Source organism: Eschrichtius robustus, chromosome 1 (genome assembly GCF_028021215.1).
Source record: "Eschrichtius robustus isolate mEscRob2 chromosome 1, mEscRob2.pri, whole genome shotgun sequence".
Classification (NCBI taxonomy): Eukaryota; Metazoa; Chordata; class Mammalia; order Artiodactyla; family Eschrichtiidae; genus Eschrichtius; species Eschrichtius robustus.
The window spans coordinates 64,674,208-64,701,958 of NC_090824.1; the positions used below are offsets into that span (position 1 = coordinate 64,674,208).

Below are 27,751 nucleotides of genomic sequence, written 5' to 3' on the forward strand. Positions count from 1 at the left end.
CGCCGCGCCAGTGGTGGCTCCGCGTTTCCAAAAGGGGCCCTCCGACTCCTCGCTGGGCCAGTCCGGCGCTGAGTCGTGGAGCCCCGCACAACTCCCGCTGGTCCCTGAACGGGATCCCTCCTCCCCAGAGTTGAGAGCAACTTTCGGTGGCTCGGGGACCGTGGCCGCCGCAGGTAGCTGAACTCCGGGCCACGCTCCCTGCGCCTCGGCTCAGCGCGCTCGCAGGTCGCTCTCTCTCCGGGTGCACGCTGGGGGTCCCCGAGCTCGGCTCTGCGGGCGAGATGCCCCTAGGACATATCATGAGGCTGGATCTGGAGAAGATCGCCCTGGAGTACATCGTGCCCTGTCTGCACGAGGTCGGCTTCTGCTACCTGGACAACTTCCTGGGCGAGGTGGTGGGCGACTGTGTCCTGGAGCGAGTCAAGCAGCTGCACTGCAACGGGGCCCTGCGGGACGGCCAGCTGGCCGGGCCCCGAGCCGGCGTCTCCAAGCGGCACCTGCGGGGCGACCAGATCACGTGGATCGGGGGCAACGAGGAAGGCTGCGAGGCCATCAGCTTCCTCTTGTCCCTCATCGACAGGCTGGTCCTGTATTGCGGGAGCCGGCTGGGCAAATACTACGTCAAGGAAAGGTCCAAGGTAGGACGCGCGCGGGTGCCCGGCCGCTGCTGCAGCCCGCGGGGACTGGGGACGTTCGGAGTCCGTTGTCTGTCGCCTTCGCAGGGCTGCAAGCGAACTTTAGTTTTTAAACAAGAAGCAAGAAGTCCGCCTGGTTCCCCCCTACACCCCCCACTCCCCCGCCCCACGTTGGGACAGGTTATTAGAAACATTATGTATGGTCCGAGACACGCGAACTCATGATCTTAAATGTCTACTTTCAAGTCACCTAATATTGCCCGTCAGCCCTTCATTGTGTTCAGAGGGGATTCCAACGAAAGCACTTTTAGAGAATTCTAGAGACAGTGTGACTTCACAGTGTGGCATTTGGTTTGTGGAGTTTGGCAGGTGTGGGAAGTTTGACCTGTGAAGGAGTAAGGCTCATCATCGTCACTCTCTAGTGCTGCCCTTGGCTTTCTGCGCCCAGGACATTATTTGATCATCCGCTTGAGTTGAAAATTCTCTCCTGGTGCTGAGCCCCAGCCCCCTTTCCTAACTATCAATTGCTGGGGAAATCCACTGAGAACAACCAGTTAAGTGATCAGAAGAGGATAGTCAAGTACCTCTGGAAAGAAACCATGTTTTTGTTCAAATGGCCAGCAGTCACTCCCTGGGTGGTAATTTTTCTTGGAAACATTTACAGGTAGATTGGCAGAAATATGGGAACGTGGAGTACCATGATGTAGGTGCGTGTACGTTACGTTGGGATAGTCGAGCTACTCAGTCTTTTCTACCAATGATAATCCAGCCAGTTTTCCAGGGCAGTTCTGAGAGTGATTTTGTACCTCTTTTATTGTGGACTGGTCAAGGGGCACTCAGAACTGTAGACAAGTTTTACTTTAACACAGTGAGGCAAAACATACTAGCATGAGAAGGAAGGTGAACATTCACCTATGTACTACTCTGTCACACTGTATGTAGTATTCCTCAATTTAAGATGGATCCTGTGATAAAACATACCATTGTTGTCTCATTTGTCCCATAAACTAAGAGGAATACTTTTCATAAAGGGCAAGTGGTAAAGACTGGAAGTGTATAGAAATGAAGGGGTTGGATTGGGCGAGTGGAATAGAGAAGAGATTGCTGTATACCTTTCAAGCCAGGAGGACATGGTTAGAATATCTGAAAGCACTGTTTTTAATAGAATGCAAATAAAGTAAATCTTAGAAGAAAATGCTGCTTCCTAAATTTTACTTTGATTAGGGGAAAATTCAGTTAGCCGGACTCTGTAGAAGATTGATGGTAAAGTGTTTCTTTACTCTTGTTGCATCGTTTTGGTGATGGAGTAGAAAGCCATTTGTCTTGATTAGTTTCGTTTTTGCACTTGTTTTGTAAATGACCGGGCCTTTGGGATGGGGTCAGGAGGGGACCAGCTATCCTCAGTGTTGAAGAGGTGTACATAACTTCAACCTAGAACAGCAGGTGGCTTCTTATCAGTTTTTTAGAGTTTCTTTTAAATTTTGGTGTTAGGAAATTCACCCCTAGCATTCTAGGAACAGAATTTGCTCTGCGGGAGGCAGATCAGAATTCGTTGATGGAAAGAGGTCACTAACATATTTGAAAGTTAAGTTTTTTGGGGTTTTGTTCTTATTTTAGCTTTGACTTAATGGACAATGGTAGGGTTTTAGGCTAGAATTTAACTCCACAAATTGAATGAAAAGCACTGTGTACATCTGGGTAAGGAAAAATAAAAGATCTCTAGATATGATTTTTCAGTTATGGATTATCATCTGGGTAGAACAAATAACTTTTCAGTTAACCCTTTCAGAAGGTGACTGTGAATTGAAAAGAGAAAATTCATCTTTTGTCCGCTGAAGAGACATCAGCCCGTACCTTGATTTCCAGCTTTCCTTTAGCGGTTTGGCACAAAGTTCTTTATTTCTGCCCTTTAGAAAAATCATCTCTAAATTGGGATATTCCTTGGCCAGCTAAAACCAAATGTAAACCAGGCTTGAGCAAACAATTATTATATGTACTCAAAAAAAAAAAAAAAGTTTGGTTTGTTTGTATAAAGAAGTCTCCTTAGTAATGTCTTGTAGCCCTGGGTCTCTTACTTGAAGTTCATTGTTAAAGCATTGTAGAAACACATTCCATTTCTATATGATTTATATTAGTTCCACCTTAATTTAACCTTATTTCCTTCTCTTCCCTCAACTGAGTGCCATACTCTGTGCTGTTTCCCAGAGTAGTGATACAGACCCAGTTTCCTGCTCCATCCTCGAAGCAGGTATTCAGTAAAATCTAAATTATTAAAAGGTAGAATCTGTACATTTATTTTAAACATTTATTTGTAACTTTTTATTATGGAAAATTTCAAACATATATAAATGTAGAGAGGCTAGTATAATGAGCTCCTATCACCCATTTTCAACAATTGCCAATATATACGTTTACATATTTTAGACCAGTTTTTTTTTAGGTGCTTTAGATTTCTTGGTGTTATGCTTGTTAATCCTAATGAAATACTTTTTTCCCTGAACTTTCAAAGGTCATTGAAGAAGGTAATAATGCTCTTTATCTCAATGAAACAATGGTAGAGGCATTGGAAATAGAATAGGAATATAGTGGGCCTAAAATTGAAATTGTGGAAGGGTATGGAAAGAAATATTAAAGTGTTCCCCTTCCTGCCACAAAAGGTGTTAACTGATCAGAATTTATCTACCTCCGCTTTGTTGGAGAAAAATCCAAGGGTGCTGAAGACTCTGGGGCAGATGTTTCTATGATACACAGCAGTATGGTGCCCCCTAACTTCAAGCACAATCATTGCTTTCAGGCTACGAAAAGATTTCGTATCTGTTACTCCCTATTGGAGAACTTAGATCATATCCAAGATAAATATTGGTCCTAATTTGCTCCTTTTGCTTTGGCTGCCTAGATCTTGGACATGGCTGTTTTCCAGAGAATGTGTAATTTATAGAACCCAGAGTGCTTCTGCTTGCAGCAGAAGTTAGTAACTCTAATAATAATAACTACCTTTTAATGAGCTGTTGGCTCCGTCTGGTACTGTGCTAAGCACTTTTCAGACACTGTCTGACAGTCTTCAGAACCATAATCTTTGGCAAATTGAGTAATTAAATCATTTGCCCAAGGACACAAAGTCAGCAGTAAATGCAGTTTGTCATAGGGGTTAGGGTCTTGGACTTGGGGTGACTAACCTTGTGGCCACAGGTAAGTTGCACAGTTTTCACCAAGTGTGAAATGAGAGGGAATACCTTAAAGCTTTGGCGGGGGGAAGGAGCATGAAATAAGACAGTGTACATAAAATTCTTAGCAGAATTCTGAGCCTTCATAAATGTTCTAAGGGGAGATTTGGGAGTCTAACCCAGGTCTGTCTGAGCCCAGAGTTTGTGTTTTTGACTCTTAGGGTCCTACTTACCCTCCTTTCATTCCCTCAGCAAATGTTCACTCAGCGTGGGGTACTGTGCAGGGGTGGGGATACAAAGGTAGACAGGCATCATCCCTGCCCCCTAGAGCTTACATTCACGTGTACTTTTGAACTGTAGGATCCTCTAGCTCACACTTGATTATTCTCAAGCTTAAAAAAGAAAAAAGACAAAACCCAAACATTGAAGTGGGTCAGTTAAGTACATTTGAAGAAGAGAATGGAATGCTGTGCTAATGTTTTCCTACTGTTATTTGCAGGAAAAGCATTTGTTAACCAGCTTGGTTTTTAGGATCCCCAACTGGAGTAGCTGTGGATGATAGGGTTATGGGGGTTGTATTATGAATCAACAGGTCAGTCCTCTCCTGGAAACTGTACAGAGAAATGATGAAACAGCAGTAAGTTGTAGATAACAAAAAATATGTTACAAATGGTGGATTTGTTCCTTTGCTGCTAGAGCAAGAACAGTTTTGGCCCTTCCTTCTCCTGTGATATCAGGAATATTCATGACTCGATGGAGCTTAGCATGGCTGTAAACTACTTTAGACAAACCTGGGATAATGAATTTCAAAGATCAGGATCTCTCTCAGGACCCAAGTGCAGGAAATGCAACTGGGGTTCACAGAAGCCTGAAGCCATGAACTAGGAACTAGAAAGTCCTTAACATCCAGGGGAGCTGGTGTGTTAGTTCGTTTCTCTGGTGCTCTATGGCCTCCATCTTTGCTTCTCTGCTTGTACTCTTTATTTCTAGCCCTCTCTACCTTCCGTCCAGCTTTTGCTGCTTTTCCATGCACACGGCTCAAAATGGCTACCCCACAGTGGCCATCTCAGCCTCAGTTTGAGTTCAACAGAGACTTGACTAACATTCTAGAATCCCTGTTTTCATCCCCTGAGAGAGGACCTGTCAACCTTGGGTGGGGATGGTTTGGGAGGGCATGTGGAATCATACGTCACAAATACAGTTGCCAGGGCCCATGAGAGGTGCAGTTCTTAGAGCATGAGGTTTGGGGACTAGGCATCATACATGGTGTCTCTGCAATTGAAATCTTAAAAATTTATCTGTGAATAAGGTATTTTAGGGCTTCCCTGGTGGTGCAGTGGTTAAGAATCCACCTGCCAATGCAGGCAACACGGGTTCGAGCCCTGGTCCGGGAAGATCCCACATGCCGCGTAGCAACTAAGCCCACGCGCCGCATCTACTGAAGCCCACGCACCGCATCTACTGAAGCCCGCGTGCTCAAGAGTCCGTGCTCTGCAACAAGAGAAGCCACCGCAATGAGAAGCCTGCGTACCGCAACAAAGAGTAGCCCCCGCTCACTGCAACTAGAGAAAGCCCGCGCACAGCAACGAAGACCCAACGCAGCCAAAAATTAATTAATTAATTTAAAAAAAAATAAGGTATTTTAGGGGGAGGAGGCACTGAGTTTGAAGCACGGGAACATCTTTCTATAAGGTGAGGATTCTTAATAAAAGGTTTTGTATTTTAGCTCTTGGAGGAAGGAAATAATTTACAGAATACAGCCTCAGTGACAGTGAAGCAAGTTTCTCCATAGTGTGAGTTTTCATAGTGTTCTTTGTCTATTTTGTTGAATGACACTTGGGAACAAAGAAAAGAAGGTGCGTATGTGTGTTTCCTTTATAATTTCTTTTGTTCAATTTTGGGCCACTGGCCACTCCACCACGACCTTGTCTGCTTGCAGTGAAGCGGGAAATCAGGGGGTATCAATTTAATTTATTCATTCACAAATCATTAAATGCCTTGCACTGCGGTAGATCTGTACATGGATGGGAGAAAGGAGGTGGAAAGGAAAGGGATGATAAAAGCACCTAAAGAAGTAAGCTGAAAGTTGAGTGGTGTGAGATGGTTGTCACCAACTTTGTTTTCTCTTTTTCTGGTTAAACAGACCAGTTTTACACTGATTAGTCATTTTTGTTTCTCTTCTTTGGGCTTTGTCCAGTTTCTCTACTTACTTAACATGAAGTGACTAAAATAAGTGACCAAAACTATTAGGACTTTAATAATAAAGGTTTTTGGAGCTAGGGAGGTATCAGAAATTACATTTGTCCAATTGCTCAATCATTCAACAATTAGGTGGTTTTTGTGTTTGGAGAAATGAGGTCTTGCATAGGCCCTTGAGAAGAGATTGGCGTAGGTCTTGGGCTTGAGCAAAGTGCTTTAATAGAGAAGGGGGCTACCCCGGTTGCGGTTGCTTCCTAAGTCAGGTGGGCTGGGAGACCCGGTCGGTAGGTGAAGTCAGCTGCGTCAGTGTCTTATGTGGGAATTTTTTTTTTTTTTTTAAGGAAAAGAAAAAAGTTGCTCTACTTTATTAACTATTTTAAGCTCAAGAAAACTAGGGCTAGGATGTAGCCTCTTAAAATCAATCATGGTCTTTAATTTACCAGGAATATCTTAAAACACTTGCTTATCTCCTTTGTCCATCTGGCTCTTTTTTTGAAGGAATTAGAATACGTTCACCGTTTTCAGAATTATTTATGTGGAAAATAGGCGTTAAAATTCAGATGGCCAGTGGTTTATAATTTTTGAATATAATTCTGACTTAAAATTGATTAGCACCCATCCTTTGGTGGGAATTAAGTAGCCAGTCTGTGCATTCGACTTGTGGGTGTCATGAATTATTTCCCTTTCTGACCTTACTCAGCTCAAGCAAAATTTGTAAATCCTTCCCTGATTCCCAACTCTGGCTAGAAAAATTTCAGATTTGATAAATAACAAGCAGTCTTGGAGTTGCATGTTACAACTCTGTCCTGAAAATGCACCGTGTCTGGGAGACTTCTCTGATGAGCTTAAAATTGGGGGTGGAGTTTAACCCATGATAAGCAGAGCGCATCTGAGAAGCATCCTAGCACTTGAGGATAAAGTTCAGAGGGCATCTCGCCTTTGGACCATGTTTGCTCAGTTTGGCAAGACCTCTGATTTTGACTCACCTTTGTGGCCTCCAGTAAATTAAATGACAGTTTGACCCATGTCTACTGAACACCAAGGAGCAGCTTGCAGGTAAGCACTACGGAGAAGGTTATTAACTCTTCGTTAATTATTATAGCTACAGACTTTGATAATTCCTTTGTAGCAGCATTTTGTAGCTGTTAACTAATATTGCTCTAAGAAATGAGTGTCATTTTTCTCCAGTGTTTGTCAAATGCACATGTTCTGACAGTAATGATAGTTCAGATGTATTCTGCTGGGCAACTGCCAGGGGTGCCCAGTGGGTAGCTGAATCCAGAGACACTGGAATTGTAAATTCGACAGGCAAATCATTTTATGATGCCAGACCAAGGAATTTGGCTTTGGCTCAGATTCAGAACTATGTGTCTGTTTGCCAAGCAAGATTAGTTAGCTTGGTTCTTTATACATAGAAATTTGTGCCCTGTTTCCCTTGATAATTTCAATCTTAAACCAATATGGCTCTTACCTTAATTTTGTATCTTCTTTTGATATTGATTTGTAGGTGAGTTCCTATTCTTGTTTTTGGTGAGCTGGTAGTGACTGAGTGTCATATTTTTTACCCCCTGCCTCTACCCAGTCCCAGCCTTACAGACCCATGGGTTTGCAGTTGTGTAATGTAGGCTTTCACATCTTGTGTTGGATTCATTTGGTTCCTACTTACTGAGTGTCCTCCATGTTCAGTACAATGTTAATACCTCCTTAAGTCAAACCAATTTTATTTTAATTTTTTATTTTTATGCAATTTTTAAAAGTTAGTTTCCATTTACAGTTACTACGAAATATTGGCTATATTCCCCGTGTTGTACAATATGTCCTTGAACCTGTCTTACACCCAATAGTTTGTACCTCCTACTCCCCAACTCCCATTTTGGCCCTGCCCCCCTCCCCACTGGTGACCACTAGTTTGTTCTCTGTATCTGTGAGTCTGCTTCTGTTTTGTTATATTTGTCCATTTGTTGTATTTTTTAGATTTCACATACAAGTGATTCATACAGTATTTGTCTTTTTCCATCTGACTTATCTCACTTAGCATAATCCCCTCCAAGTCCATCCATGTTGCTGCAAATGGCAAAATTTCGTTCATTGTTATGGCTGAGTAGTATTCCGTTGTATATATACCACATCTTCTTTATCCATTCATCTGTGGACAGTTGGGTTGCTTCCATATATTGGCTGTTGTAAAGAATGCTGCTATGAACATTGAGGTTCATGTATCTTTTCAAAGTAGTGTTTTCATTTTCTTTGGGCATATACCCAGGAGTGGAATTGCTGGGTCATATGGTAGTTCTGTTTTTAGTCAAACCAATTTTTCATGCTTTAGGAGATGCAATGATCACTGTTTCTCAAGTTCTGGAGTAAATGTACCTATCTCATATTAACTCTTATTTTTGTTTCCAAAATGAAGCCAAAGTAATAACAGCATATAAAAATAATTCCAAAATACAGAGATTCAAAGAATATGATAGTAGTCTTGATTATTTGCCAGTGGGAAGAAGACAAATGGAAAAATACAATTCCAGGTGTCAGTGACATCTACTTTTGGTTCTCTTAGGGCAACTTGAAGTTGTTTTGAAGTATTCAGGACAATACTCTTCTTTCTGAGCATGGCTTGGAAGTAAAGATAAACTGTTTTAAACAGTCTGAACATTTTGGGGGAGCTTGCTCTGCGTTCTCCAGGCAAATAGATCACAGATTCTGCCTGTGCCCCTCCCTCCACATCCCCTCCCAGTTCTACTTATCTGTCTAGTCAAACCTGAGGGACTATTCCTTAGAAATCTCAATACCCCACACAAAGCTGGCAGTGAGTCTTTTTTTTTTTGGATGGCTTCTTTCCTATTTATATTGTTTTGCAGTTTAATTTGATTGTTTGGAGTAGGTAAACAAAACTGTTTTAAACTTTGAAGGTTCATTCAGGAACGTGCAATATTATTGGTCAAAATTTGGCTATTTTGTGCTGTTTTGGCTTTTTGAGGGTTTTTTTTTCGGCTCCCTGTGGAACCTTAAGTTTTGTCTTTTTTAAAAAAACTAAATGTTGTTTCTCTTTCACAGTAGAAATCCTTGAGGAGGGAAGTATTTTAAAGATACCTACTTTAATCAGAAATCACCTGCCTTTGGTTCTTGTTCTCCTTGTGATCCATTTTAATGAGCTTTGCCAGTGTTAAGCAGTGTAAAACCCAACGCTAGTCATGCCGTCTCCATGCTTACAAAAAAAAAACACAAACAAAAACACACCCAACCGTGCTCTCTCCCCATTGTCCACCGTATATGCTGTGAATTTAGCGTGCCATTTAAGGCCCTCCACGTCTGACCCCATCTGACCTTTCTACATTTAATCTCCCACTGACAGCCTTCCTGCCCTCCGGATCCCTGAAGTGCTAGAAACGGATTTGCCAGGCAAACCAAGCTTCCCCATTGTCTTCTCCTCAAAAATCCATCCTCCTGCCTTCTCCGTGAAATTCCCTTCTGCTTCCTAGAACTCTGTGGGTGGCTCAACCCGGGCCACCCCAGTACATTTATTTCTTTGCTGCTTACCCTGCCTGCCTCATTTACCTATAAATTCTTTAAAGGCAGAGACTATTAAGCTTGATATATATTTTTAGTGCCTCCAATAGTCCTTTATTGTTGACTTAATTTCATCTTTAAAAGGAACTTCGATTTTAAGGATGTCAGGGTGTCAAAAAAAAAAAAGCTATAAATATATATATATATTTTTTAGAAATTTCATGTAATGTCTGAAACATTTATATTAACATATTTCCATACAAATAACTCAAAGAAAGTTTAGTATTAGTTGTTTTGTTTGTTTGTTTATACTGCAGGTTCTTATTAGTCATCAATTTTATACACATCAGTATACACATGTCAATCCCAATCGCCCAATTCATCACCCCACCATCCCCACCCCACCGCGGTTTTCCCCCCTTGGTGTCCACACGTTTGTTCTCTACATCTGTGTCTCAACTTCTGCCCTGCAAACCGGTTCGTCTGTACCATTTTTCTAGGTTCCACATACACGCGTTAATATACAATATTTGTTTTTCTCTTTCTGACTTACTTCACTCTGTATGACAGTCTCTAGATCCATCCACGTCTCAACAAATGACTCAGTTTCGTTCCTTTTTATGGCTGAGTATATATGTACCACATTCCATTGTATATATGTACCACAACTTGTTTATCCATTCGTGCTGTAAATATTTTGTTAGGCCAAAAAGAAAAAGAAAAAAGAAAGGTTTTACAACCTGGTCCCTAATTTGATGCTAAAGGGTTTAACTATTTTATTACATTAACAGGCTGTGAGGGACCATCTCAAAGGAGGGACTTTGGCTTTGTAAGGTTTTTTTTTTTCTTAGTTCTGGTACTCTATGCTTGGCCCTAGAAAGTACCAAGTCACATCAGATCCTGGCAGCTCATACTTAGAGGTCTGCCTCAGAGAAGCCTGGGACCACGAGGCTAGGACCCTGGCTTCTGGTCCTCGCTCAGACCCTGGCAGGCAGCATCTCAGGACCTTAATCTCCACTTCTTTAGGAACAAGGTCGATTTTTATTTTTATATTTGAACTTAATTTGGTCAGTACCTTATTAGGCACTGGGATGGACATTTTATATTTTATTTTGTCTCACTGTGATCTTTGGCAAGTCAGTTCTTGGAGCCTCACTCTCCTCATCTATAACATGGGTACAATAATATAAATCTACCTCCAGATGACAAGGAATTCAATGAAAATTGAGACTAAAATTTTATTTGAGAGGGCAAATAGGTGCTTTCAGTGCCTCTGATTGGATTCCTGAAGAAGAGATCTGACTCTATCCACAGTCACACCCCAGCGCTGACAGGACAGTAATCCTCAGCAATGCTACAGAGTTGCAATTGGAATGTTTCCTGCCAGCTTCAGGAATCGTGATGCCAGGGCTGTGCCAGAAACTGCCCTATAGGAATTCCTCTCACTTCCTGCTTTACCCACCATCTCCTGTTCTCCAAGTTAACTAGTGCAGGTGACTAATTCTAATTCCCCTTGACTTTTTATTATTTAGGGTGAGGCATTGCACAGAAACTCGTGCTTTGCCACAAAATAGCCATGGATTCTCCGCGTGGTCGTGATGAGCATCACCTGGGAACGTGCTGCAAATGCATGTTCTTGAGCTTCTCCCCAAACCTAGTGAATCAGAAGCTCACAAGTCCTCCAGGCAATTCTCATACAGGCTGAAGTTTGAGAACCACTGAATAAAATGAATATGAGGAGGCTAAATGGGGATGGTGCTCTGTCTTCCTGGAGTTTCTCTATCAGTGAGAAAATCGGCATTCAATCAGTTGATCAGATCTGAGCTTATTCATTGCTAAAACTAAAAAATGCAAGTGTTCTTGTTTCATTTGGGAAATTTTTGAGAAAAACACATTAACGTGTTAAGTACACACACACACACACACACACACACACAAAACGCACACAATTTTTCTATTATTTTTTCCAATAAAAGTTAATTTTCCAGAATCAGAATTGGAGTATAATTTGGAACTGATTCTCTCCTGTTGCGTTGAATGGAGGGGAGCACTCTTTGTTAATATCTGCACAGTATTGCTCCCCTGTATCCTACAGCCTGGCAAGGAGTGCAAGCTCAAGGCACCAGGGAGAACAAGAAAGCATCGTAGTGATTTGGGGTGAGAACAAACTGGAAAAGAGCAGATGATTCTGTCAGTATTGAGTATCGATTATGCGCTAACTGAACACCACACAGAAGCCTAGGGTTGTTTCTGACCCTCTAGGGTAAGATGGCTGAGGTGTGGGACTCTTTGGGGAAGCAAAGCCGAAAAACGAATCCAGCTTGACTGTAATCAAAGGTTTTACTAGGTAGAGATTGGAGAGTAGCTGGCACTTGCCTTTTCCTACTTCTGCATGGAGGGCTTTGATTTCCCAGTTAATATAGTTTGAGCCTCTATTTGATAAGCCATGATAATCATCTGAGAATCCTTTGTTGTGTTATCTTGAAGGAAGACAATTTCATTCATGGTCACTCTGGAAATAATTGCACCTGTTTTCAGTGAACAACTTTTTCCTGATATTTTAGAGGCAGTGTTTAGCAGTGGGAAGACCGTGCTTAGTTCTATAATGTCCCGTAAGTCACTTTTTGTCTCTCTCAGTTTCCACGTTTGTAAAATGGGGCTTCTCTTGGAGCCCCATCTTGAAGGGACATAGGTACAATTATGTTCACCATCGCTGCCCCCTAGACTCAGGGCCAGGCAACTCCTTTATTTCTAGTCCCCTTGCTGCTCCCCAAAGTAGTTTATACATTTCTCTCAGAAGAGCCTTTCACTTTTCACGTGTCTGAGTGGTCCTCTAGATCTCACCCCTCCTGTAAGCCATAGTGGGTCTGTATCCAGCGTATTCTAATTCACTTGATATTAGAAAGTTCTGTACTCAGTGAATTCTAATTAATGTGGTAGTAGTGGAGTTAAGAGTCTCCTGAATAAGCTTTGCACCTGAGTAAGGAAAATTTGTCTCATCCCTGGGATTCCTTGGAGTTTACCAGGTGCCTTCCCAAGGGAAATACACTTCTGTATTTCCTTTAAAGTTTTTTCTTAATTGTTCATTTGCTTTCTGACTTTGAAAAAGTCTGAAAACCTTGGCTGGTGTTCACCTGAGCTAAAAGGAAAGGTCCTGGAGAGGCTGACTTCCTTCCACAGACCCCGAGGTAAGGGGAAGAGCAGCCTGGGGAGAAGACTGATTGCTGACCAACTGCATCCCAGTCAGATATGGGGCTACAGAGTTTAGAGTGGGATTGAGTTTGTCCTGCAGTGGGAATAACCAATCAAAGGCAACTTGGACAACTAGTGTTTTGCTGCGGGACTGAGTCAGTTTCCTTTGCTCTCGGCTTTTGTGGAAATACAACCCTACCTGCACCCTACCCCCTACCCCCTTCACTGCCCTGGAGCTTTTAGTTCACAGACTCAATACCAAGGACACTCTTTTTTTTTTTTTCTTTCTTTTTGCATTTTGTGATTTTCTATCATTATGGCAAGGGCGATAGGCGAGGGTGAGAAGAAGTCAAATACTTCAAGAAGAACCGAAGATCTTAGTTCTCTCAAAAAAGAGGTGAACCGATTAATGTTAGACAAAGGATAAGCTGCGCCCGTAAAGCGTGCGCTCACTCTCTGAGGCCAGACTAACTGGGTTCGAAAAGGCCGGTTACCTAAACTCCTCGTGCCTCGGTTTCCTCATTTGTAAAATGGAGATAATAATGGTTCCTGCCTCATGGAGCTGTTACGAATATTGAATGAGGTAATATTTGGGAGGCACATAGAACAGTGTCAGGCACGTACACATGTTTGTTCAGTAAATAAATGGGCCTCCCGAGTTTCATGAGTTCTAGTTCTGACTTGCTGTGTGTCATTCCTTTCATTCAGCAGATGTATTTTTCCAAGTGCTGAAATCCGAATGTGAATGTAAGATCTGGTTTCCTAGAAAGTTCTTTAACTTTTTCTTTTTCCAACATAGTTACATTGCCCCACATTAAGACTCCTCAGAGTCACTGGGAATTGCAAGTAAAGTGCTTCCTGGTTTCTCTGAAGAACATTGCTTCAAGGCATTTTTCTTGACATGTTTTGATTGGTAACTATATATTTTTGTATATTACTCAATAAAATCTTGTCTTACCAACTGTATTTAAGTTATCATGGCTTCCCTCAAGTATTTTAGGATTCATTCCAGATGAGAATTTAAAGCCAACCATATTTAATTCTCTGACAATCCTGCGGTCACAGACATTCTTTTTTTTTTCTATTCGGCTCAAAGCCTTTAGAGAGCTACGTGTAAAGTTTTATTTACTGATAAGTCTGTTTCTCACATCAAAGGAAGTTAAACGTCCCTACCCCCATATTGCCTTAAGGATTACTCATGAATTTGTTTTTCTATAGGAATAAGATAACTTCTAGGTCAATATGATAGCTCCCAGGGTTAATGTCTTCTACCGAAAACTTGTGGGCAGGGTGACTCAGGGCAGGTGACCGCTGCCCACCTTCCCCTTAACCTGGAAATTAAATGAGAGAATACGTGTAAATTGCCACCCTAAAGTGCTCCCTGGCTTCATGGGTCTTCAGGAAATGGCAGTTGTTAACGATTTGAGGAGGGGTAGCGGAATGGATACGGTTAAATGCCTGTGTTAATGTCCTTAACCCAGGGCCTGGCTGACTTGCGCAGATTTCATAATTGCAAGGAAGCCCTTACTGAGTACATTTCTCTGGTGACTGGGGTAGTGATGGGGGAGGGCTTTCCCGTGCCGGTTCCCTCCGCGGGCTGCCGGGCTGTGTGCTCGGGTGTGGGCTCGCTGCCACCCTCACGCAGCGCACGTAGCCCTGTCACTCAGCCGTCACCCCGCTGGCCGGGAGCCAGGCCTCTGCGGGAAGGGCCGCCTTCCCAAACCCAAACAGCCTGTATTGCTGTGTCGATGTTCCGGGGCCTGTTTACTGTGCTTAATTGCAGGGCTCTGCTTGAATCCCCTCCAAGGAGAGGAATTACGCAGAATTCGAAAAGGAGTGACAATAGTCTCTTAAATTCCTGGCCTCGGAGAGTTTCAGTGGCTTCTGGGGAAGGGTGATTCACTCAAGTTCAGGGTGATTTACTCAGGTTCATGCACGAAGTACAGGATCCCCTGAAATAGAATCTTGATCTAGTTCAGTTAGAACTTACAAGCCCGTGAACCCTTTGTGATCTTATGCGTGCTTCTGTGTGTGTGTGTGTGTGTGTGTGTGTGCATCTATGCATATTTCTGAGGGTGAGTGTGGGAGCCCAGCTCTTTAATGTAAGAATCTCAAGGAGCTAAGAGAACTGAGTAGAAGATTTCAGAGTCTTGATAGTTGTTGATAGTTGGTTGAATGATCCCAAAGTTAGGACCAAGTTCATAGTAAAGAGGGGCATTGATGAAAAAGGTCTCCCTGAGGACAGGTTTTCAAGTGAATATGGTAAATTCCCTGCCCTTCTAGGCAGGATGCTCTTGCCTGATCAGGAGGAACCAGCAGGCCTACTTCACCAGAGCAACTGAGAGTTGCTTATATCAATAACTTCTGATTTTTCATTTTCAGAATTACTGAAGCTCCTGCATTTCAACAAAGTTCAGGTATGGGGGCATAATGATTATTGTTCTAAATTGGAGGTGAGGTTATATGTAGCAGAGTTCTGGGTACGTGGGTTCAGGGAGGGGAATTTTTAGTGTGGATTTAGGACACATGAGGAAGGCAGAAGTTCCCAGGATAGAAATAGAATAATAGAAGACATTTTAGTGAATAACTTGGGGTTCGTTTTCAAGATTACTTACCTGATGGACATTGACTGTCTGATGTTCTGAATCTTCTGAATTGTATGGTCAGATGCTGAAACTTTGGGAAGGGGAACGTGGGAGCTGGACACAGCTCTTGCTATTGCCCACCAAAAGCATATTTCCCATTTCTCTCTCATTTCGTTACATCAGTCTTTAACTAGGGCACTAGGAGGAAGGAACTAGCTAGGCTTGCTCTTAACTAACAAGACAGATAACAAGCAAGATGCCAAGATAACTAGTGACAGTTTGCACACTTGTTTCCTTAAAGTGCCTACATTATCTCCAACTAATTTCTTTATGCCAATCTAGATGACATGAGAATAAATATAAAGACTCTAAAGCACTTTTTCTGCTTATGAGCTGTTCATCATCACACTGAGAGCTTGCTTTTTTGTAAGAGACTGGCCACAATGTGAACTCTTGTTTAGTGACATTTTCTTGAAACTGTTGGAGAAAGCTTTGCATAGTTGCAACTATGTTGTAAAGATGCGTTGTAAATATTGTATTGTAGGAATTTAAGTGGTTTAGGTAATATATATTTTTTTTAAATTTTTATTGAAGTGTAGTTGATTTACAATATTATGTTAGTTTCAGGTGTACAGCAAAGTGATTCAGTTATACACACACACACACACACACACACACACACACACACACGTGTTCTTTTTTAGATTCTTTTCCATTATAGGTTCTTACAAGATATTGAGTATATAGTTCCCTGTGCTATGCAGTACGTCCTTGATGGTTATCTATTTTATATATAGTCATGTGTATATTTTAATCCCGAAGTCCTAATTTATCCCCTACCCCTTACCCTTTGGTAACCATAAGTTTGTTTTCTATGTCTATGAGTCTATCTCTGTTTGGTAAATAAGTTCATTTGTATCATTTTTTAAGATTCCACATGTAAGTGATATCATATGATTTTTGTCCGATTTAGGTAGTATAAATTGGACCCATTTCTGGCCGGAAAACTTCAGCTATTACATTTGCTTAGCTGTTTTTCCAAGCTAACCAAGGTGCATGGTCTTGTGTATTTCTTCTCAAGTCTTTACACGTCTAATACTCTATGTGGTTAGTGTCTTATGGTAAAGAGAGGAGGGATCCTGGGCCGCCATTGCTATATCCAGAGCGGACACGGGGGAAGGACTTGAGGGGAGAGAGGTTTGGTGGAGGCCTGTGCAATGTGGATGGCACTGAAGGATGAAGGATACAGCTGAGCCTAGTAAAGAGAAATGGGGAAGGTGCCTCCTTGTAGCTCAGGAAGTAACAGAGAGTAGCTTGATCTCTTAGGAGAGCCTCAGACAGTGATCTCAAAATCCAGCCTGATATGTTTTTTTGTGGCCCAGATTTAACAATCGGGATAAAAAATATACAGGAGAGTTTACATCCAAATCCGGTTCAGTTCCCTGCTACTGTCCTAAAATCTGAAGATTTTGGAACACCGGCCCCTCATTGCCAAGCTTAGAAAATTTCCTAGTTGTAGGTAGCATAGTACACACTCTAGAGTTTTGATACATATATACCTGGTTAGCTTCAATTTTTTATGTTACTTGCAAGTGCCACAGGCTATATGAGTTTGCCAGCCCTGGGTTCGAAGCTACAAAGCACTTAGGTAGGATCGGATCCCTGAAGGGGAGACATTCTGAAGCCCCAGTGGAGGGGAACACAGAAACATGCACATCATCAGTTTTAAAAATAGCTGACACTAAGCAGCATTTAGTGTGTGCCAGGCCTTGCGCTGTTTTACATGGATTATCACCTTCAATCCTCATAAACCCATTTTTCAGATGAGAAAACTGAGGTGTGAAGAGGTTAAGTACAGGTTATTCTGTGTTTAGGTGGCATTTTATTAAAATATGCTCTGCTAGGGACCGTTCGTAATTCAAAACAAATCCTTACCAAGATTGGCTGGTATTTCTGCTTCACAGTTAGAGGGACCTAGCATTTGGCCGTGGACCAAAATACCAGTTTAAAGGTCACTCAACCTGGCAGCTTTGAAGTTGTGCTATTCTTGATAAATTTTTAAAAATGGATTCATATTTATTGCAAATTTGGTAAATAAAATGAGGCTTGATTACTATTTTAATTTGCTGAGTTAAACTTTATGTAAAACGTCACTCTCTTTTTTAAGATCAAGTCATACTAGTGACTGACGCTGAAGTCATGAGTGATGTAAAATACGTTTCTATAAAACATCTATGTTGTTGATTGTTTTTAGAGAAGTGGTGAATCTGAGTGGAGGCTGGGATGGGACAGATGTATCCCCTTCCCACCCATGAATGGACAGTGGAGGTCAATGATGCCAGTTTTTTGAAATGGTGTATATATGCGATCAAACTGGTTTCAATTAAGAACATTCTGTTTAGGCATTGGGATGGAAATCCTGGACTTTCCTTTTTCAACTTTACCTTTGGCATTGATGAGATATGGCTTTTTATGAAGCCAACTCAGTAATACCCCTTAACAGAAACTGTTTTCTTTTCCACCTGTGGCATTTGGGGAGCAGATTTTGTTACTTGGGTTTGGCTGTCAAAGTTCTATATGTCTGTGTACATTTTCAAAGAATCCTTACACATTTACTGCCTGAACGTGGCCGTGTAGGTATCCAGAGCACATGTCTCTGGTCTAGAGCCAGTTTGGGAGCCTGGGAGGGGTTCACCCCTCTCCACTCATTTCCTTTTGCTACAGAGCTATGGAGAAGCCTCTGGGGATGGTGCAGGGGGTGGGGGGTGTCCACGATGGGGCCATAGGAAAGGATGGTGAACACATAAGGGGACATGTGGATTTGTCTGCCCATCCAAGCATAGAAGTATAGGACTAAATTGTATGTGCTATTGCAGGTCACACTAACACGTTATTAAACTTGTATAAATTTCAAATATTAATCTAGTCCTCAAGTTCTGGCAAATAAAAAGTCGGCGATAAGTGAGACTTCCTCCTGATGGGTGTCAGTGCTATTGCGCAGCGTGTTTGTCATGTGATCATTGAAGTACTCTGGTGATGTTCTTATTGTCCTGGAGCGTTCTCCTCCTCTGTACACTCTAAATCCCTTCCTGGCTTGATGAGGTTTGGATAGCAGCTCTGTTGAACTAACTGATCAGTTTCCGGGGTTTGTTTCTGCCCCGTGCACAGTTTGGCACAGAAACGCGTGATGTCATTGAAGTGAGCCTTGCTTCTCAGCGCATCCTTAGCCTCCTGGTTTTAGACTGTGTCAAAACCCAACAGATACTGGGAATGTGCCCAAGCCAAGACCCATCTCCTGTGGCTCTTGTCCAGAAAACACTGATAAAATTGGCCTGTGTAGTTTCAGCAGGCCCACTGAGGCTCACAATGATTTGCTTGCATTGTTTTGAACTTGATGCTATGGTTTCAGGAACCAGGAGAGAAGGTGAAGATTCACTCTGGCCAGAAAAATTCTCTATATTTCTCTCCCTTAAGCAATCAGATACTTTGCTGACACTTAGGAGTCTTGTCCTAATGATAAGTCCCCTGGAATGTGCTAGTTCCTTCTCTATGCGTGCGTTTTATAGATGCAGCAGTACATACAAAAGGATGTACTTTTGTGAGTTTGTATCTCTTTCTATCAGTATTTAATCTAAGCTGAGTCCTGAGGCAGTTAAGCATTTCCTAATGCCCTGAAGAACTCTGTTGCTGCTTCTGGGGTTGATGCTTAGGTAGACTCTGAGATCTTCTTGAACCATCAGAGGCTGGGTAACCCAAGCCATTTTTTACAGGAAAGAAACCAAGCCTGGGATCACATGATTAGTTGCAGAGTAAATTAGATGGCGGACATCCAGACCACTGACCTTTTCCTTAGAGTAGAGCTGTTTAAGAATATAAGATTATGTAGCGTTTTTTTTTTTGAATTTTATTTTATTTATTTTTTTATACAGCAGGTTCTTATTAGTTATCTATTTTATGCATTTTAGTGTATATATGTCAATCCCAATCTCCCAATTCATCCCACCACCACCACCTCCCCCCGCCACTTTCCCCCCTTGGTGCCCATACGTTTGTTCTCTACATCTGTGTCTCTGTTTCTGCCCGATTATGTAGCATTGATGGAGTACTTTTTCTTCTTTTCAGAGCTTCACAGTGGGGAGAGGCTGAGTTGGTAGGGAATTCAGCCTATAATTGTTTGTGGCTTAAGTGACTTTCATTATTGGCTCAGTGGTGGCTCTTATAATCCTAATAGCTGCTTCCAGGGATGGGTAATTCCCTAGTCATTATAGGCGACTTCATTTATCTCTTCTTCCCCAGCTAGACCCATCATTTCTGTCTGCTACCAATCACCTTTCCCCAAGCCATCCTTTGCTTGGTGGTACCATCATTTGTTAAATCTCGATTGCAGTAGCCTCAGAATTCCACCTCTGAAAGATGTTCAAGCTAACAGCCTAACTTCAGCTCTAAGATGACATTGCACTGACATTTTAGACATTCAAAGGCAGGATATGGGGATTGCTAGCCTCCTAGGGATATAACGTTTGAGAGATATGGTGATTTAAGCCTTAAGATCAGTGTAAAGCCAAGTTACTATTCAACCTTATTTTTGTTCTAGTATGCAAGAAGCCTTTCAAGTACATGCCTAGTTCATGTCTTCCTGTTACCACTGGGAGTGACTTGGCACCCATGGTTTTGAAGCTGATTCATTGAGCCACTAGTGTTATTAGTTTGGGCTCTACCTGACTGGTTATTTTACCAATGAAACAGTCTTGCCATTTATGAAGGAAAATGTGAACTGGATCGCTACATGTATGTTTGAAGATATGCTTTAAAATGACAAAAGTCTCTATTGATCTAGGTAGAAAGTAAACTTACTGTTTAGAGGAAAGAGCTGTTTGCTATTCATTCATTTATTTATCAAATTTTAAAACAAAACAAAACAAAAAAGAGAATTCCCTGGCGGTCCAGTGGTTAGGACTCCGTGCTGTCGCTGCTGAGGGCCTGGGTTCAATCCCTGGTTGGGGAATTAAGATCCCACAAGCCCCGCGGTGCCCCCCTCCCCCCCTCAAGAAAAAAATCAAATTTAAACAGATACCTTCTGTGCGTCAGGAACTGTTCTAGACACTAAGAATACATCAGCAAACAAAACAGAAAAAATATCCCTTTTCTCATCTTTTGTTGCCGAGATCTTCCCTGCATGTTTCTCATCCCTACAAAGATATTTTAGAAATAAGGCAGTGTCCTGTGAAAAGAACTGGCTTTTTACACTTTGTCTATTTTTTCCTACTCTTTGCTATAAATTTTCCAGGGAACAAGTAGAGATTTGTTACCCTCTTCATAGTAATTCCCTAATAGTAATTTTTAGTAGGATTTTTAGTTTGGCTTCCTGCTTTATTTCTCCACCTGACTGATACAGGTAGCGCTTGGGCAAAAGGAAGAGAATTTCAGGTTATCATTTAATTTGATAATTGTCAGTAGGAAGAAGACAAGCATTGAAAAATGCATTAAGATGTGTCTGTGGCTTTTTCTATGAATTGGATCTGACTGTCATCTATGCTGACAAGTTGGGGCACAGCTTCCATTGACCCTCCCCTCTTCTTTCTGTCCTAAGCATTTTATTGAGCAAGCCTAACCTTTTTCTCCTTCGTCATTGGTTCCTGTCTCTTTGTAAGTGCAAGTATCTTTAGCCATTGATTGAGACAGTGGGTGATTCGGTGATTCAGGGGCACTTGTCAATAATGCATAATCCCTAAACTCCAAACCTAGTGATTATGATTTTGTGGCTCTAGGGTGGGAACCCAGAACCTGCTTTTTCAAAAAGAAAGATTGAAGAAAGGCGGGGCATCCTAATGACAACCATAGATACTGTCCAAACTGTTCTAGAATTGTGGGAATATTGTTGAACTACTTTCCACTGGGCTGAGCCATAAGGTATAACTTGGCCGTTAATCATATATGCTGAAGAGTCCAAATTCATGTACTGTACGTGAAGTTAAGAAGCCAACAGTCACCTATGTCACGTGGCACCCAAGGAGACTGTGTTACTCAGCTGTTCACTGGTGGGAGAAGATTGGTTCAGCTTTGTTAACCAGCTTCCTTGGGATTTCTCCATAGGCGATGGTGGCTTGCTACCCAGGAAATGGAACAGGTTATGTTCGACATGTGGACAACCCCAGCGGTGACGGCCGCTGCATCACCTGCATCTACTATCTGAACAAGAACTGGGATGCCAAGGTATTTGGAATAATGGGAGTAGAGTGAGGGGTTAGGAACTATAGGAAAAGAATTCAGATGACTTAGAGGAAAGTTTGCAGTTCATAATCCCCACTGATGAATCCTATTTCATATTTTTTCTTTTTTCCTCTTACGGTGTTAGTACTAAAGTTGATGAGATGAAAATAATAGATACGAAGTTAATTTGATGGGGATGGGTGGGTAGGGCCATTATTAGGTTATAGGTTATAATTTGATGGTTGATGAAGAGAAAATAATTTATAATTTTAGGAATGGGGATCTGTTTCTTTAGTCTAATCCAGAGCTGATAGGATTCTCGATTCTCAATGTGGAATAAGATATATACTTTTCCCTGCCAGGACCAACACTGAGAGAATTTCACAAAAATAGAACTGTAGGATATTAAACTATCCCCAAGTGAGGTTTCCCACACAGTCCTCCCTCTTGGGGTAAAATGTCTCCCTGGTGGCCTCTTGCCATGGTTTACTATGGTTTGTGAATGCCAAAGGTTTTATGGCTTATTTTTATATTTTTGAACATATATATAGATAGAGATATGAAGTCTGGTTCCACACTGACAAACATTTGTCTGGAATTTGTATGCTTTCTGAAAGTTAGGGATGATTTAGGAGTCTGAGACGTTGGAGAACTTTTCAGGCTTATTTGGCTTTTGAACCTTCTGCATCTCCTTTCGCTATTCATTAGGCCAGATACTTGCTGTCATAAAGCAAGGATATTTTATCTGGGGTCAGAAAAACTAAACCTGGGAAACCAGTGCATTAGTGACAAGGTTTGTGTCAGCTCCCTATTGGTAACGTGACTGAAGTATATCCCTTAGTTGTCCTTTAAAATCTTGAAAGGTAGTGTTATAGGCGAGAGGGTAAAGTTGCCAGATCAGTGATGATAAATTGCAAAGTATGAAATCATTCAAAAAATATTTGAGTGCCTGCTAGTGCCGGGCATTGTGCTGTGAGGAAACATCGACGTATGAGGTCTGAATTCTACCTTGACATGGTTATTCCAGTAGGACAGCTTGGGTGTACATGTAAAAAAAAGTAATTCAAGGAAGAGAGTGATATATGTCATGAAAGATAAGGTGGTCTGAGAGTTCAGAAAAAAGAGCATGTAACTTCCAACTGATGAAATCGGATAGGAGATAGGGGAGCTCAAAAGAAAGCTGTAAATTCTAATTGAAGGGGAGGTTATGTGTGGTCACTATCCTAGGGAGCTGTTAGTATTAGACTGAACTATATGAAATTGCCAGGGGGAGGGGCGGGAGGGGGTTATAGGTCAGAAACAATCGAATATTGGCAATTCTGTGTGATCTGACCTAGTAGTACTCCATGTTGTATCCATGGACTCCGTGATTGTGAGGGTGGGAAGGCTTCATTTGGTGGGAGGTGAATAAGGAGATATGTCTAGCCAAATTTGAAATAACATTTAATACAAAGGATGAGGCTGAAGTAAAAATTTGGGAGTAATATACGCTTGGAGTGGTGGTTGGAAGATGGCTTTGTTTCTAGATGAGGCTGAAATATCATTGATAATGAACTATGTGTGAGGAAATAATCTACCTTCTTTGTGGCCCTCAGCTACATGGTGGGGTCCTGCGGATATTTCCAGAAGGGAAATCGTTCATAGCGGATGTGGAGCCCATTTTTGACAGACTCTTGTTCTTCTGGTCAGACCGCAGGAACCCACATGAAGTCCAGCCTTCCTATGCAACCAGGTAACAGCCAGGGCCACGATTCCTCTTGAGAAGCTTCGTGTACAAACCCCAGTTCCCAGAGAATTCTCTAAACTTGTGTTCTCTGCAGATGAGGGACCAACCACCCCCCAAAACTGATAGCAAACCTGTATGAAGTCAATAAAAATTAAAGGAGAAATTTTGGGTTCTTTAGTACACAAACCTAACATCAGTTTGAACTATTAACAAATTGTTTTCCATTAGGTGAGCATCTTGGATTCCAAATTTCCCAGAGCATTTTTCTCTTCTCTCCTTTCTTCCCCCTACCCCCCTTTAAAAAAACCCTAATGTTGAACCACCCCTAGAGAATGTTGGCTGCCACATAACAGGAATTCTGTCTGGTTAGCTCTGGATGAGTTTACAAGTTGCCAGTTGCAAGCAGAGAAAGAACCTCCAGAAAAGAAAGAGGAATTTGTAATACAACATTGTAAATCAACTATACTCCAATAAAAACTTAAAAGAAAAAAAAAAAAAGAAAGAGGAATTTGTTCTGATTTCTTTTCCTTTTTACCCTTTCCTGAGCTTAAAATTGGATTGGGCTTACTGTACCCATCATGTCCCAACAATTGGATTTTTCAGACTTCTTTTTTTAGATCATGCATGGGGAGATTTTCAGAGTAACTGAACAATTTAGTATTGTTTAGTATTAATCTGGAAACTCTTGATATAATCTTAATTTCAGATTCTGCCTCTCATTTGCCTTTGTTTTATGGCCAAAGCTGTAAACCAGGTGGTATTGGAGCTCTGTGGGGTGCAGCCTGAATTGGGAATAGCAGTTGGGGGCAAGGAGGAGAGAGGTTGGGTGGAAAGATAATGACTAAACCTTAACAAGACTGATTAAATTAAAGTCACAGGTGTTAAGAGCTTAAGGTTTATGTGGCCCCCTCCAGAAATCACAGATCTGAGCCCCGCATAGAGTTGCATATGAAATATCAAATTGGGATATGCCCTAGGTGAGCAGGTAACTGATTCTACCACCAAAGCCTGCTTGTGGCTTGTTTAATGTTGTACAATAATTGGACCCTGTCATTTGTGCAGAATTCCCTCGTTCTTCCCCAGTTCCTCTATGACCAGGGTCACAGGGGAAACATTAGCACATGTTGATGGGAAGCCTTTGGAAAAAATCAAGTGCTATAGAAATTCCATTAACTAATAATAATAATAAAATGAAACTTTTTGAAAACTCATGCATGAAATTACTCCTATTATAGTCTATCCCATAGATAGGACGCAGTAGAAAGCTTGAGGGCATTAGTATTCCATTGCATCTTTGCCTCAATGTCCAAAACTAAAGAAAAAAGCCAGGAGTTTTAAGTGTCCTGTCATTTGATAAGTTATTCTTCAAAGCTTCACTCCTTTGTGCTCTCCCCATCAACTTAGGGTCTCTCAGTCTTTAGCAGAATGACTCCCTTCTAGCCCTTTCTGTGTAGATCATCTTGACCTGTTACATTATTTGTTAAATTGCCTTTCCTGCCTGCTAGAGCCTGAGCTCCTTGAGAAAGAGGCTGATGTATTCACATGACCATTTGAATTCCCATCGCCCAGGATAATGCCTGGAGCATACTTGGAATTCCTTAAATGTTTTATTACATTTAAATAGACTTGAAACCAGAGAAGTTTATTTTAAATTAAAATTGGGATGGACCTCTGATAATAGGAAAAATTTTAAATATTGGCTTTACAAATGACTGTTATGTGAAATTTACAGTATTTTTTTTTTTGGTAGTATTTTTAAACCTCTTTTCTAATATCTACTTATCTTTCACAGATATGCCATGACTGTTTGGTACTTTGATGCTGAAGAAAGGGCAGAAGCCAAAAAGAAATTCAGGAATTTAACTAGTATGTGTTTGATAATTTTCTGTGACTTTTGATCAAGTCAATCCTTGACTTTTATTCCAGATTTTTATGTATATTCTAATATACTCTGTTCAGTCTCAGCCGTATATCTATGCAAGACTGCATATATATATGATGACAGCCTTGTGGTCTTAATTCTGAAACCTTGGCCTTAGCTGTGCTGGAAAAATCAGACAAAATGCAAAGGACATCCCCTGTGACTGTCCACTGATTGTGTGACAGTTTATAATAGATAGCAAATAGTTAACTTTTGATCATTAATGTTTGTCCGTCAAACATAACGTTAAATTTTGCCCATGATTTTGGCGCATTGCAAAGGAAATACGGTGGATCCCAACAACAATGGTTAATTTATTATATTGGTACGGGAATGTGACTCATTAAAAAAACTGGGCTCATGTAATATATACTGAATATGACGTAAGGTCATTCCTGTCCCCTCCAACCAGTATTGTAAGGCAGCGTTTCCCAAAATACATTGTATTGAAAGCCGAGTTAGTTTGAGGGAAGGTAAAATTCCTGGTCCCCAAATGTGGGAAATGTTACATACTGTATCTCTTTCTTGAAGAGTCACAGTGCTTATGGGCATATTAATCAAGAAAAATTAATCTAAGAAATCTTAAAGATGTATGTAACATTGCCTAACCCATGATCCATTTGGACTGTCTACCTGGCAAATCCCAAAGAAAACACATTTTGCTAAGCCCTGTCAGGAGGCACTCCGCTCAACTTTGTTCTGTAAGATGGGAAGCATTTGCTGGAGGCTTTTGGGGTGACGTTTGTGACATGAAAGTCATCAGATCTGGTTCCTTACCCTCTTCATTTTCTTTTCTCTCTTCCCAACCCAGGGAAAACTGAACCTGCCCTCACTGAGGACTGACCCTGATCTGAAATCCGCTGGCCTCATTCATTTTAGTAACAGTTCCTGAATTCACTTTTAAGAGTGGCGATCCAAAGAAGGCCACTTCTTTAGTGACTCGGTGATGAGAACCCCCCTACTGCTTGCATCATTCACATCCCTGTCTTGCGTACGGTACTTTGTGTTTTCTTGCCAAGACTGCATCTACCTTCAGACACTCTCTTTGCCAGATGAACTCATTTGCTAACTCCAGAAATACCTGCAGACGACCTAGCTGGCCAGCGGTTTAATTGTCAGATTTGGTAATCCTGGGTATCAAAGCAAGAATCTGGAAGCACAGGCGAGGGACTGAATCTTACTTGCACTTTATGTACACCTCCTGATTTGAAAGGAGGAGGTTTGCAAAGAAGTTAGATGGCGACAGATGCCACAGAGAGGCATCACTGAAGCCTTAACAGCAGGAAACAGAAATCTGTGTCATCTGAACAATTTCCAGATGTTCTTAATCCAGGGCTGTTGGGGTTTCTGGAGGATTATCACAACCTAATGACGTTATTACCTCTAGAAAGGGCTGCTGTCATAGTCATCAATTTCTAAGTATCCTGTGGGTGGACACTCCTTTTTCCTGGTCCTGCAAACTGGACTTGCCGCCTCTGCCCCATTTTGCTGAAAATATGACTTTCTGATCAAAGATGACAACACCATTTATTTTCTATTTTCACTTCTGACTCAGAGAACCTAATTCATTAATTGTTCTGGTTGCTTTGTTGAAATGAAATTTGAATTTAAATCAAAGGGGAAAAAATCTTCCTGGTAGTTTAGAGCTGACAACCTCTGACAATGGTGTCAAAAGACCTGGGTCTACTGATATACAATAAACGTGTGCATCTTGAACGATTTGAGATTGGAAATGGAGTTGGAAATGTGGGCATTCCTGTTTTTCAGTTTTCCTTTCTAATGAGCTCACCCTTCTTCTTTAACAAAATAAGAAAATCACAAAAACTAGGGCACTGTATTTTAAAAAGGAAATGGAAATAAACCAAAAAATCCTGAAAAGCTGCTTGAGTTCTTCCACATTTTCTGACCCTAGTAGCCTCTTTTCAACAGATTTGACTCTTCAGATCCACTGTGGTTGGCAGTGTGGCCAGAATCATGGAATTTGCTAGAACTGTGGGAAGCTCTGCTCCTACAGTAAGCACAGATTCCGCTGCCTCAAGAACTTTGTATTGAGCTCCTGTTTTATGAAAGTTACTTTTCTTAGTTTTCAACTCCATTTTCATATTTTTAAAATCCCTGTAATTTCTTGCTTGAAAATCCCATGAACATTAAGGGGCCAGAAATATTTTCTTTGGTCACTGACAGATACATAGACTTTCCAAGAAAGAAGCATATTTTTGTGTGAGTGTGTCTGATTTTGGAAAATTTCCAGATAAGACTTGTCTTCATTCTCACGACTGCTCTGTTTTTTTTTTCTGTAGTACTCATCACCTCCTAACTTACTATGTAATTTACTTATTTATTATGTTCATTGTCTGGTATCCTTCCTCTAGAGTGTAAGCACAATGAAGACAGGGATTTTTGTACGTTTTTAATCAAGGGAATGTATTCCCAGCACCTAAAATAGTGCCTGGCACATAGTAAGGGCTCAGTAAATACTTGTTGAATAAACTCACTCTCCTGCTGTAGCATTTTTTTGTTTTTTAATTTATTTATTTTATTTTATTTTATTTTTGGCTGAGTTAGGTCTCTGTTGCTGCACGCGGGCTTTTCTCTAGTGGCGGCGAGCGGGG

General features: G+C 41.4%; 1 protein-coding gene across 1 annotated transcript; it reads left to right on the forward strand.

The window, feature by feature from the left end:
• Positions 1–27,751, forward strand: EGLN3 (egl-9 family hypoxia inducible factor 3). The gene is made up of 5 exons (XM_068546277.1): positions 1–638; positions 21,376–21,495; positions 23,088–23,224; positions 25,011–25,084; positions 25,951–27,751. Exons 1-5 carry the CDS (start codon positions 282–284, stop codon positions 25,980–25,982), a joined length of 720 nt encoding a protein of 239 aa, XP_068402378.1. The 5' UTR covers positions 1–281; the 3' UTR covers positions 25,983–27,751.

Excerpts from the sequence above, each read along its gene's own strand:
- EGLN3 (XM_068546277.1), top strand. The coding sequence starts at position 282 with ATGCCCCTAGGACATATCATGAGGCTGGATCTGGAGAAGATCGCCCTG. Across the intron at positions 21,496-23,087 it reads ACAAGAACTGGGATGCCAAG|CTACATGGTGGGGTCCTGCG; the intron begins GTATTTGGAATA and ends TGTGGCCCTCAG. Across the intron at positions 25,085-25,950 it reads GAAATTCAGGAATTTAACTA|GGAAAACTGAACCTGCCCTC; the intron begins GTATGTGTTTGA and ends TTCCCAACCCAG.